An 11,261-nucleotide genomic window follows, 5' to 3' on the forward strand; every position below is an offset into this window, starting at 1 on the left:
GATGGGAGAGCGGACGGGATCCCGAGCTTTCCAGTAGGTATGGTCGTATGTGCTGAGCGGAGAGCTGTCTCGTGTCCATGTAGACAATGATGCTGAGAGTGATGTCAGGTTGAAGGTTGCTTTCAGTTGTAACGACTTCTGAGCTCACGTCTCTGGGCTTGGCGGCTTAATTTGGTTGGGAGGATGACTGTCTTCCCTCATGAACTCGGCCTTTTGCTGCGTGTGCTCTCTCTTCGCTGGGAATGTATCAACATTCGACTTTTTGGACTCACTCACTGTAACTGCATAGTATAGCTTTGGAATTGGACTGGCAAATTTTGCTTCCTTGCGTTTCATCCTATTGCCTCTCTGTCTCGTAATTGCTGGGTTGAGCTGCCTTGTTCCGTCGTTCCGGTCATCGTCATGTGAATCCTCGATGGCACGGCAGTTTGCCCTTCCCCTCCTTTTAAGGGCTTCAACTACAATCAATGTCTTGAGGGACAAATAAATAGTTCCGACAGACACTTGTTTTATAAGGGTGTTCATGTGTTTTCAGGTCGACGCGAGGATCGGAGCTCCGGGCTGGACCAGCTCGCGAGGACCATCGCACCCTTTCAATTAGATTGAGTCCGCTATCAAGGAAGATCGGGCAGTAAGAGAACTTTACAGCGATGTATATGAAGATCGCGGTAGTGCTTTGTCGAGAGCCAGATTGTGGATCATGCTTGAGGGAGGCAAGCCCATCGTCAGAGCGTGGTTTAGAGCAGAGTGAAGGGGTCTTCCACGGGGTCCATAGGTAGTTAGAATATAGGTATAGGATCGGAATACATCTGAATTCTGGCCTCCGCAGCTTGGAGGGCCCTCCGGAGCCTATATATGCGTCCTCTCGTGGCCCTTAGCCCCCTGAACGGCCTCCTTATTTAGCGGCCCCCTCGCGGCTCCGTAGGGTGGCCTGACACCCACTATCATAGTTGCCACGATGAAGCGGCATTCGAGAGGAGAACTACGCTCTTTCCTTTCACATAATGCGCGCGGTGGGCATGTTGCGAGAATCACGCTATTCATGTTGAACGTTCTTAGGTATAGCCTTTTCAGATCCTGGAGCATGTGGAGAGAAGAAAGAAAGCTTGATTGACCAAATGAGGCCAAGGCAAAGAACGGGGGATCAGGGGCCTGTGTAGGTTCATGGCCAGGCAAAGTGGTCAGACCCCGACTAGAATTGCTCACTATCAGGACCACTAATCGACTTGAACCCTAATTGGGTCCTTTCCCGTCCAGGCTTCCGTCTCCCTCGCCATCTCCAAGGGCGCCTTCCACCGCACGTTCCTCTCAACTACAGCTCGCCATCTGCGAAACGCCGATCCTTCGCCATCGTCATCGTAGATTGGAAAGCGACCGTTGGGCTCCACGCATTGGAGGCAAATGGCCCGCCAATTACTGGAGGAGAAATCCATATGAAGAGTAGCAGATTGCAGATTCGGCATCCGACGCACAGCGGCAGCCATGCTAATCGCCAGTGGGCTCATAGTCTCCGGGTCCGGTTCCATGCGCCACAAATGTTGTGGCCATAGCCAGGCCGGGTCGTCCTCCGCGTCTGAGCCGTCGCTCTCCTGTCCTGAACTCATGACTCCAAAGTCTGTATCGAATTCTTCGTCTTCACGCCCTTGCTGCAAAGCTCCTTCCTTCGTTCGGTCCCCGGTATAATACCATTGTCCACTGGGCAACACGATGCCACAGTCGATCTCGAGGCGCCTGAGAGAGGGCCAGACGGACTTGTCTTCGCTAACGGATGCGCAATGGCGATGATCCCAGAAAAGATCAGATGAGATGCTAGGAATGTCCAGCTTGAGCTCCAGAAATCCAGTCATCTGAGAAAGCACCCGAATGGCCTCGCAGAGCTTATCGACCCCCTGCTTGTCTTGCAAATTCTTACACTGATAGCTGTGATTGTCAGGACTGTCTCCGCCCTCTTGCCGAAGCTTGAATCTTCTCAGCCCATGTAAGGACTTCGAAATCATAGTGATTCCGTCGGCGAGAGCATTGCGATGTTGCAAGCGAACTTGTGGGCGTCCGTGCCCAGGATCAAGAATTTCAAGATCAACCGTTTCAAGGAGCGGCAAGACACATGCCAGCCGACACAAGCTCGTCGGATGCAGGGCTAGGCCTGGCGAGCAACCACCGACCTGGAAGTGCTTTATGCGCCGCGGCCTTGGGAGTTCGGCAACGTCAGCATCACTCATCGTGAGGTAGCGACCCTCGGCTGGGGAACTGTGAAGATGGGTCTCTCTATTGGGCCATTCGGATACGAGTATGAGCTCCAATGGCTCAAGAGCCTCGTCCGACAGGTTCTGCTCCCAGCGATGGATTTCGCGGAGCAGTGTCGAAACATCCGTAGCCACGGTTTCCTCATTCTGGCAATGCTCCTCGGCGGTGGCGGCATTGGTGGGCATCTTCGACGACAGTATGACGGTTCGCAGGTACGATCGGCGATATGTTCGTGAGAAGATGCGGGAAAACCAAGCCATGCCGTCAGACGAACTTGGAACATCGATAAATCTCATCGTCTGAGGCTCCACGACAGCCTGCCACGCGCGCGAAATCGCTGCAAAATTTGCATATTTTCTTTGTAGTCTTTCTGCCTGATGAAGCTGCCTGATCTCATCAAAGATCATGGAGATAATGTCGAGACCAAGTTTGTCCATCTTGACGATGTGCTGGGCAATTTGCGATACTAGGAACTGTAACTGAAGGTCGGTTCTGTGATGGCCTGGACGAAATGGGGTTTGAGCTTGTTTAAAATAAATGGAGATAACCCCTGATTTCTCTCGAGGCGGCAGGAACAGTGGATTTGTACCATCTCTATCTATACTCCAGGTCCAGGTTTGCAGCGGGTATTAAAAGAAGTCTAAGCTGGCCCCGCCCCTTGTACGCAGGGTACAGTGTACGCCAAGCTCACCATTTGTACCTGTAGGTGACAGGAGTGGGGTCATGGCCGTCGGCTGGTCCCGCCGCGCCACTGAGCGCTAACCAGCGCATGTTATTAATAGCTGCCGCTGCGTGAGCTCCATTCCTGCAGGTGTCATGCTGTGCACGCTGGTATATTCTAGTACATATTGAAAATGCACTGACTGCTTTCCAAAATTATCACCTGCAAGGTTCTGAGCGTCTGACTTCAGTCTGTCACTGGGGATGGAGTATTGTATCTGTTTTGAAACATGGTCTTTTCTCCCCCGCTCACAATGTTGTTATTGCTCCATAACGAAACGAAACTCTCGCATTTCAATTCAACTTAAGGAACTAGCGTGTGAGTCTGTGATCTCCCTCTTGTCTGTCGGTCTATCTAGAAGGGATTCTTGAATAAAGCTTTTGGCTTGTTGGGGCCTGTTGTCCGCTCGATCTCCTCCACTGTAGCCCTCAGCGTATCCAGTAGATCCTTGTCATCTTTCGGGAGCTCCTTCTTCTCCTTCTTCAGCTCTGCAGCCTTGTCATCTGCCTCTTTGATCAGCTGCTTAGCCCTCGGCAGATATTTGAGGAGAAAGTCTTCCAGCTTTTTGTTTGTTCTGTCCGTCCATTCTTTCATAAATTGCAGCCATTTTCCGGACAGATCAAGCCGCTCATACTCCGTTCCCGAACCCTGCCAATTCACGACCAAAGCATCTTCGACTTCGTTGAACTTAACCGCAACTCTCTGCGCTTGAGCCTTGTAAATGGCGCTGATGCCATCGTTGTCCATGTATTTGCCGACCAGAATAGTCATTCTCAACGCAGTCGCTGCATGTTTTGCTTCGTGGATGTCTTGCAAAGAACTTTTCATCTTCTTGTCGGATCTTAAGGATTTGGAACTATCGAATGCCTGCTTTTCTCACGTCAGAGGTCAACCATCTGAACGTGTAACCTTCTTTAAGAAAACGAGAAGGGAGAGATTGCCCCAGGCCGTTATCATACGTTTGAATACAGGGAAGAACATACCCTTTCCTTATAACCATTGAGCTCTTCCTCTAACCAGACAATGTCGTTAACATCGCTTGATGGCTTGTTAGTTCGGGTTCAAGTGTATTCATTCCTATTTAAAGAAGCGAAGTAAGGGGACAGAGGAAGGGTTTCAAAATGCGAGGCGGGGTTCGGCGTCTTACCTGGAATGATCCTTATTTTCTCTGTAGGGCCACGCTCTGGCTACAGCATCCCAAGCCTTATCCTTTTTCTCTCCAACTTGACTTAATTTACCTTTGCCCTCCCAGAAGCGCTGGAGATAGTGGCAATGGGTTTTAATGACATTCGTATCATAAGAAGGCACGGGGCTTCCCTTTTGGCCCTTGAACTTCTGGTTAATAAAAATCTGGAGCATTTGCTTCTCCAAGATATGCTCCCGAATGTATGTTCGTAGGCCATTCCTGTTGTTCATCGTATTTTTCTTGTACACGATGTTGAAGTTTTTACAGTCACCCCAGTTTTCCAGATCGTAAAGGTCCGTGGTACCTTCGTATCCCTGCACTCTGTAGGACATCTTAGGAGTACACATATTGTAAGTATGTGCACTCCCGGGGCCAGCGCTGTTGTCGGCAAAGACTTTATCGGGTTTATTCGCGTCAAACTTGTTATCGTTGTCACTATCGTCGCCGCTGTCCCCGTCGTCGGCTTGTCGTTTGTAGTACAAGTTCGCAACCTCCGATTTGTCGCCGACAACCTCAGGGTCTAAGAGTAACCTCAAGATCTTCGAATGAAGAGTTTTGTCGTCTGTTTCGATGGCACTCTCTCTTCTCATCAACTCTGTGACATTGAATCCAGTCTTTTCGTCTACGTCGGAGAAGTCGACGTCCCTGAGACGTAGTCTTCTCGCTGGTGCATCCTCAAGGCTCAGATCTCCTAGGTCAAGGAGTTCAACTTCATCGACGCGTGGAGGATTTGCGCAGTCCCAATGCTTGAAAGCTTTGCATGAAACGCCGTTGTCGGATGCATCTCCGCCGCCTCCTTGCGGTGCAGCGGTTGCCGCGGCTGTCAGCCATGCAAGCTGTACGTAAAGAATGGAGAATTTCATGACGAGAAACTGTATGAATTTCGACCTGCAAATGAGAATAGGAGTGGAAGGATAAGTCAGAGAAAGGTAGATGACAATGAAGATGATGTTGCTCAGTCTCGGACTACTTGAGAGCAGTGCTAGATGAGAATGATGACTCCAGACGAGCCGCTTCCTGGCGGAGAAGTACAACTATTTAATCATTTTAACAACCATTGCCATGTCGAATGGTATAATTGATGCCACAACTGCAATTGGTCTCGAATTGTGTGCAGCCCCCAACGAACGCAATATGCGGCTGTTGGGGGCTTCGACGCACGCCCAAATGGATTGACAGAAGTCATCATGAGCTCGACTCTGACCATGTAGGCTGTATTGACGAGGGAATATACTCGAAGGATCTTGGAACTCGGCGCATTTCATAACATGTCGCGTGGTCATGCACTCAGCGTGTGTCGCATACACTTCTGGGGGCCGTAAGAGCAGTTTGCAACGTCAAAATCTTGGAGTACCTATGTTAAGAAGAATCATTGTAACGCTGGTATGACTGCATATGCGTGTGCAATTCTCAGACGACTGCATTCTTGTGCCGCAGGGCTGTATAGCTGGGCTGGGCAAGCAAAATTGTTTTGCCCATTCGTCAATCGGCACCTAGTCTTGGCCGCACCTCACCTCAACGAACCAATGGCCAGCGGTGCCAATGCTCTGGTGTTCACAAGCCACACTGTTTCTGCTTGGCCTCTTGGTATGTTTAGTGTATGCTGAACCAGTGCTGAGCACCGCATCTTGCCGCCCCCATGTCGCGGGTCTTGGCTCTTGAAGGCTAGCGGCTATTCCGGACCCCCAGCCAAGACACGCAGGTTGGCGCGTGTAGGCCCCCATTTCAGCCGGCCGCGGGTACCATCTTGTACATGACATCGATCAATGAAGTACTATCTACGACATTGCTTGAGATTGAAAGTTTCAATCGGCTTTGGTGTATTTCTGGTCCTGTATTATTTCGAAACGAGGATGGCTTGATGTTATAAATTCTACGGGACACTCCACAGAATTGGTGAGGACACAACGTCACGCCCAGCCTCTCATCACCCACCGACCAAATCTCACGCAAAGCCTTCTCGTTTGACGGTTAAGCACTTCACTACCATCAAGCAAGATATTTGATACAGCACCGCAAACTCTTTACATCTTCTCCATTCACCATGCACATCACTATTAGACTCCTGGCAACCGCCGTGGCGGTTGCATCAGTGTCATCATGTTTCAAGCACAGACTTACTTTCTACAATGGCAACTCGTGCAACAGCGCGGCGCTCGGCTCTGTAGAAGTCGAGGCCTCCCCAGACTGCCATACCGACCATGTTGGTGTGGCCCAATCGTTTACTGTCAAGGGCCTCGGCGATGGGGAAAACCCCGATTACGTGGTTATGTTCGCTTCGGACGACTGCAATCCCGAGACGATTATCGACAAGGCCGAGGGCGGTTGCTTGCGCACCGGAGATGGCCCGAATTACGGTTCTTTTCAGGTTTGGAATGTCATGAGTGGTACGATATCGAACCCACATCCGCCCCAAAGGACATCGCGCTAATGTGTGTCTTGAAGATTAAAGCTCAAGGCCCAATGCCAGATTCATAAACGCTCCATACTCATGTAGAAGTCAATTCACATCACTCACAGAAGGGCAGGTCTTGGGTTTCACTGCATACTTGGATGCTTACGCTTTACGTACTTGATGGGTAGCCAGGCTACGTGTGATGCGTCACGCGTGAGTCATGCTTCGGACTTCTTTCTACTCAACCTGGTTAGATTTAAATCATATCAAACAACTCACATACATCGAATTCCACCTGTGTAAAATGCAGATCATGTCTTTGCAACTTTCAAATTCCATTCGTGAGGAAATGGTATCAGTAATTGCTCAAACCCACGTGAGGCTGATGATGATGATGATGATGATGATGATATATTTAAACGCCTTAAAATCCCCTAGGGGCAAACGGGCGCCTGTGCGTCCCTACATACTGCTCATACAAATGAAATCCTGCATTCCAGTTGCCACTGGGATTGGAGACCCACGTGAGGCTGTTTGTTATGCACGAGTAGAAAAAGCCAACGAATTTCGTCCATTAATATATCATAACGCAAAAAAACTTCGCCAGTGTCTCATGAACAAAGTGTCATAAGGCTACCTTCATGTTGCCTCTCTCCTCATGCGCTTTTATGGAGGAAGACTCGCCCCTAGCCCCTCTTGAGCCTCCTAATTGCAGGGGATCAGAGCATTGAATACAGCCCTGTCCAAATATCTTTACGCATAGATCTGCAGAATATACTTCGACGTTGACATCAAGGCACAGACATGCATGTTTGTGTATTCAGGCTCCTAGTCATTCGTAGCCGGTCCATGTGTTTAGTCCGGGGGGGTTGGAATGAACCCTCGCAATTATTATGGAACATCGCCTTTACATCACTGGATCGAAATTTTGGCTCATGAAATAGATGCATGTACTTCTTGAATATCGACAATCGCCAATCAATCATCTATCAAGCTAATATGAAGAACTTCCCACCACGTCATACAAGACTTGTCAAGTACATGGGTTGCAATTGGCACAGAGAATCAAAGATATGACACGACACGAGAATCAGCAAGTGTATTATCATCAAAAAACAGTGCTATTCTCAGATATTCATTTAAAAAAATGGAAAGGGGAGGGTGTCATGCAACATGTCTTTTGTCAAAAGCCCCCATCACCCCTGTATCATGACCCCAATCATCGTGCTGGAGGACAACGCAGATGTACCAATAAGTATTTCCTATGTAGCTATGTCGTTGTGTATATCATAGACTTGGAGGTAGACAAAGTATCGTGTTTTCGACTTTGGGTCTATTTCTGGTCTGATGCCAAGGACAATATCGATGTCAGTGACACGGGTGATAACGAATCGGCCCCGCCCCCGAACGTCGCGCAGTCGCCAAGGTCTAGGCAAGTTCAGGTTGTGTACACCTCTTGCTGCATATGCATGCTCCGCCTCATGTCACCCTGAGGCAGGAGAGAAACTGTGCCGTGGAGGATTCAGCCCCCGTACATGGACCCCGTTAATGAGCTGAAGGTGCCCTCAGGGTTACTGTTGGGTGCGACCTCCGGGTCTCACACGTCGTGAACCCAACACTACGTACAAGTCTGATAACAATGTTTGAACTATCTTTGAGTTCAATGCATTTTGGCTGACAGACTTAAGAGCAGAAGGCCATCTATCATTCTTTTTCGTTTTCTTATCAATTCTTTCCCAATATTGATTCCGTTCTTTCAGATACCTGTATCCAAGTCTTCGTCATCATGCGCTTTTCTTCAGCCACCAAGGCCATCTTCGTAATGGTCAACCACGTTATCGCTTCCCATTATCCTCCAGAGCTTCTCCATCCTGGTACGCTTTTTGGGCGCGACAAGTACGCTTCCGAACTACACACGCGTCAGAATCAAGGCGGAAACCAGGGCAACAATCAGGTCAAGTTTTGGGACTATAGAGAGGCTTGCAACAATTGCGTTGACAACTGCCCAGCCGGAAAGATCATCAATCCGAATGACTGCAGTAAATGTAAGGACTGTCCGAATGGTCAAAAGCCGGACGGAGAGCAGAAGAAATGTGTCGAAGACAAGAAGTCGAAGAAGTTCAATGAGGTCTACAAAGAAAAACGACAGACGTATAAGGAGAATCGCGGTTTCGAGAGGTGGAAGAAAGCGCATCAACGCACCTATGACAGAGCACGCAACCGAGAAGACCGGACCAAAGTTCGGCGCATGGTATGTAATCCCACGATCAGCGGCAACCTCTTCTCAGGTCTTGTGCCACATTCGAATTCCAAGCGATAACCAACTATTGACACTGCTGCTCAGGCTCGTTGTCTTGCTCTCGTCCCCTTGGCCATGGGTGTGGCTGCTGTCGAAGAATACAGCGAAACCTTTGACGAGGACTGGACCGACAGCATGGAATTGCTTGAGTTTTGGCCCGAGGGGCTCGAAGTTGACGAGTGGGTCGACGACTCGTCAGACGAGCTCTTCGAAAACGACGACTATATCGACAAGTACGTCAACATCGGCGAGGGAAATCAAAAACGCGAGATCGCCCTTGTCCCCGCCGCCCGTGGCCGTGACAACATACCCAACAAGTTTTCCCGGAACGCGATCCGCATGTCACCCAGGACGGATCTGGTGCTCCGCGGCGATTTGACGAAGCGATGCCCAATTTGCCCGCTGATTGTTATCTTCCTGTCTGCTCTCTCGACTGTCGCAAGAGTCGTTAAAATAGCTCGAACCGCGATTCAAATTGCGAAGGGCTTTAACAACGTAGCTAGACGGACAAAGAGGGCCAGCACGAGGAAAATTAGTGAAAGCAAGAACTGGCGGAACTGCCTTGCTGGAAGAGACCCGCAGAAATAAATCCTCGATCTCATTGAAGGCCAGACGGGAACTGAACCCCTGGGCTACAACGGGTGAAACAGGTCTAATGTCTACTTTCTGGGCGACGCAGACAGCGCAGACATAAGAGGCCAACGTTGAAATAGGGCGTGTGAACCCTGATAGGATGGATTCGTGTGCTTGTAGTTAAAACCCCTTGACAATGAAGCAACATTTTTCTTCCGCTATGAGACACCGATGTGTAATGATTATTAGCCTTCCTGTAACGCCTATTCAAGCAGCCGTAAAATGCTGCGACAAATTTTAGTTTCAATCAGTATCTCCTATGAAAGTCACACGAGGTATTGGAATACTTTGTTTTCGCTACAGAAATTGAACCCATTCTACTTTGTATCTCCGGAGTGTAGGCGCATTGTGAAGTCGTTTGCCCTCGCTTTTACATCTTAGGCCCTTCAGCCTGCAAGTCATGCGCAAGTCCCACCCCCGCAAAAGTCCCCATTTGCATCGCCTGCATGGCATTCTTCATCGGGGTCGCGCAATCTCCTGCCGCATAAACTCCCTTAACACTAGTGGCTCCAAATGGTGGTGTCACCTTGATATCTCCACCCGGCGACAACTCCACACCTAACTGCTCTGCAAACGGGCCGTTCAGCTTCGTAGCCGGCCTGTGCACAAGAAACGCCTCCTGAACTGAGCTCCCGTCTGCAAATGTAATAGTGATTCCGCAACCTTCCGCGCCAAGAGCAAGGGAGATGATTTCCCGATCGTCTGTTGTGATGTCGGCGGTAGTACTTTGGTCGAGAAGGTCTGTGATTGCAGTCTGCACTGCGGGATTGTTTGAGGAGTAGATCACAGCCTTGGAGGTTAACTGCTTGGTACTGCGAGCGAGAGCTATGGCTCCTGCTGGGACAGAGGTCTCGCCGACGGCAAGGACACCAGCTGAGGACTTTCCGGCCTCCTCATAGCCATGGCAGAAGAGGCAGTGATAGCTGCGGCAGTTAGCGATATGTGCTATGGCCATTGGGGGGAAAACGCACATAGATCGACCCCAGCACTCATCATATCCTTTGATATCGAGCGGCAAATCAGTAACCCCAGTAGCAAGTAAGACTCGCCTGCCTGTAAATGTTGTCCCATCTACAGCCGTCGCCGTGAAGTCGCCCGCATTAGTCTTCTCAACTTTGGCAACTTCGCGATCCTCAAATGAGATCGTGTTGTACCGATCCAAGATCTCCTTGCGCGTCGCGCTCCTAAAGGCAGAGGGGTCTTTGTGATCCCAAGTGGGGACGGTATGCATATGCGCTGAACGCGCGTTGCGGAAGAGTGAGCTGTTAAAGACAATGGCAGTGTGCAGCTGACGGGCAAGGGCTAGGGCTGCAGACAGGCCGGCAGGACCTGCGCCGATAATGAGGGCGTCAACGAGGGGCATATTTGCTATATTAATTGTTCAGTATCTAGGTACGAGGCTTATAGTGAAACAGGCGAGGAAAGAATCGGGATGAGAAGCAAAGATATAGGAGAGATAGAAAGAAAAGAACTTAATGGCTTAAAGGCGAGAATACTCCGCGATATCACACTATCAGGCATAGTGTAAGGATCTAGGCTCGTTTATTTTCAAATCCTCCATAGAGGCTTTAATTCTCCGCCCTACGTATACTATCTCGATATATAGTAGGGCGTATCATAGGTCTATTATCCGCTTAGGAGAAGCGACTGATACTAGGGCCTCTAAGCCCGATCGGCTGATCTGAGTCATTTAGGTTTGGATCCGGCCACTAGTGGTAGGCTGAGGATGGTTAGGGTTAGGGTTAGGGTTAGGGTTAGGGTTAGGGTTAGGGTTAGGGTTAGG

The 11,261-nt window shown here is 49.7% G+C and overlaps 4 protein-coding genes across 4 annotated transcripts; 2 read left to right on the forward strand and 2 right to left on the reverse strand.

Moving 5' to 3' along the window:
- Positions 1 to 3,319: 3,319 nt before the first annotated feature.
- On the reverse strand, positions 3,320 to 5,014 carry D7B24_004756 (uncharacterized protein; the record flags this gene model as incomplete). The annotated part of the gene is made up of 3 exons (XM_028638921.1): positions 3,320 to 3,835; positions 3,949 to 4,003; positions 4,113 to 5,014. The coding sequence occupies 3 exons, from the start codon at positions 5,012 to 5,014 to the stop codon at positions 3,320 to 3,322; spliced, it is 1,473 nt and encodes a 490-aa protein (XP_028490149.1).
- Positions 5,015 to 6,195: 1,181 nt separating this feature from the next.
- D7B24_004757 (uncharacterized protein) lies at positions 6,196 to 6,601 on the forward strand (the record flags this gene model as incomplete). The annotated part of the gene is made up of 2 exons (XM_028638922.1): positions 6,196 to 6,538; positions 6,597 to 6,601. 2 exons carry the CDS (start codon positions 6,196 to 6,198, stop codon positions 6,599 to 6,601), a joined length of 348 nt encoding a protein of 115 aa, XP_028490150.1.
- Positions 6,602 to 8,332: 1,731 nt separating this feature from the next.
- D7B24_004758 (uncharacterized protein) lies at positions 8,333 to 9,381 on the forward strand (the record flags this gene model as incomplete). Its single annotated transcript, XM_028638923.1, has 3 exons — positions 8,333 to 8,797; positions 8,891 to 9,289; positions 9,349 to 9,381. 3 exons carry the CDS (start codon positions 8,333 to 8,335, stop codon positions 9,379 to 9,381), a joined length of 897 nt encoding a protein of 298 aa, XP_028490151.1.
- Positions 9,382 to 9,848: 467 nt separating this feature from the next.
- D7B24_004759 (uncharacterized protein) lies at positions 9,849 to 10,841 on the reverse strand (the record flags this gene model as incomplete). Its single annotated transcript, XM_028638924.1, has 2 exons — positions 9,849 to 10,401; positions 10,450 to 10,841. The coding sequence occupies 2 exons, from the start codon at positions 10,839 to 10,841 to the stop codon at positions 9,849 to 9,851; spliced, it is 945 nt and encodes a 314-aa protein (XP_028490152.1).
- Positions 10,842 to 11,261: the final 420 nt, after the last annotated feature.

Source organism: Verticillium nonalfalfae, assembly GCF_003724135.2.
Source record: "Verticillium nonalfalfae strain VnAa140/NRRL 66861 chromosome Unknown scaffold_276, whole genome shotgun sequence".
Taxonomy (NCBI): domain Eukaryota; kingdom Fungi; phylum Ascomycota; class Sordariomycetes; order Glomerellales; family Plectosphaerellaceae; genus Verticillium; species Verticillium nonalfalfae.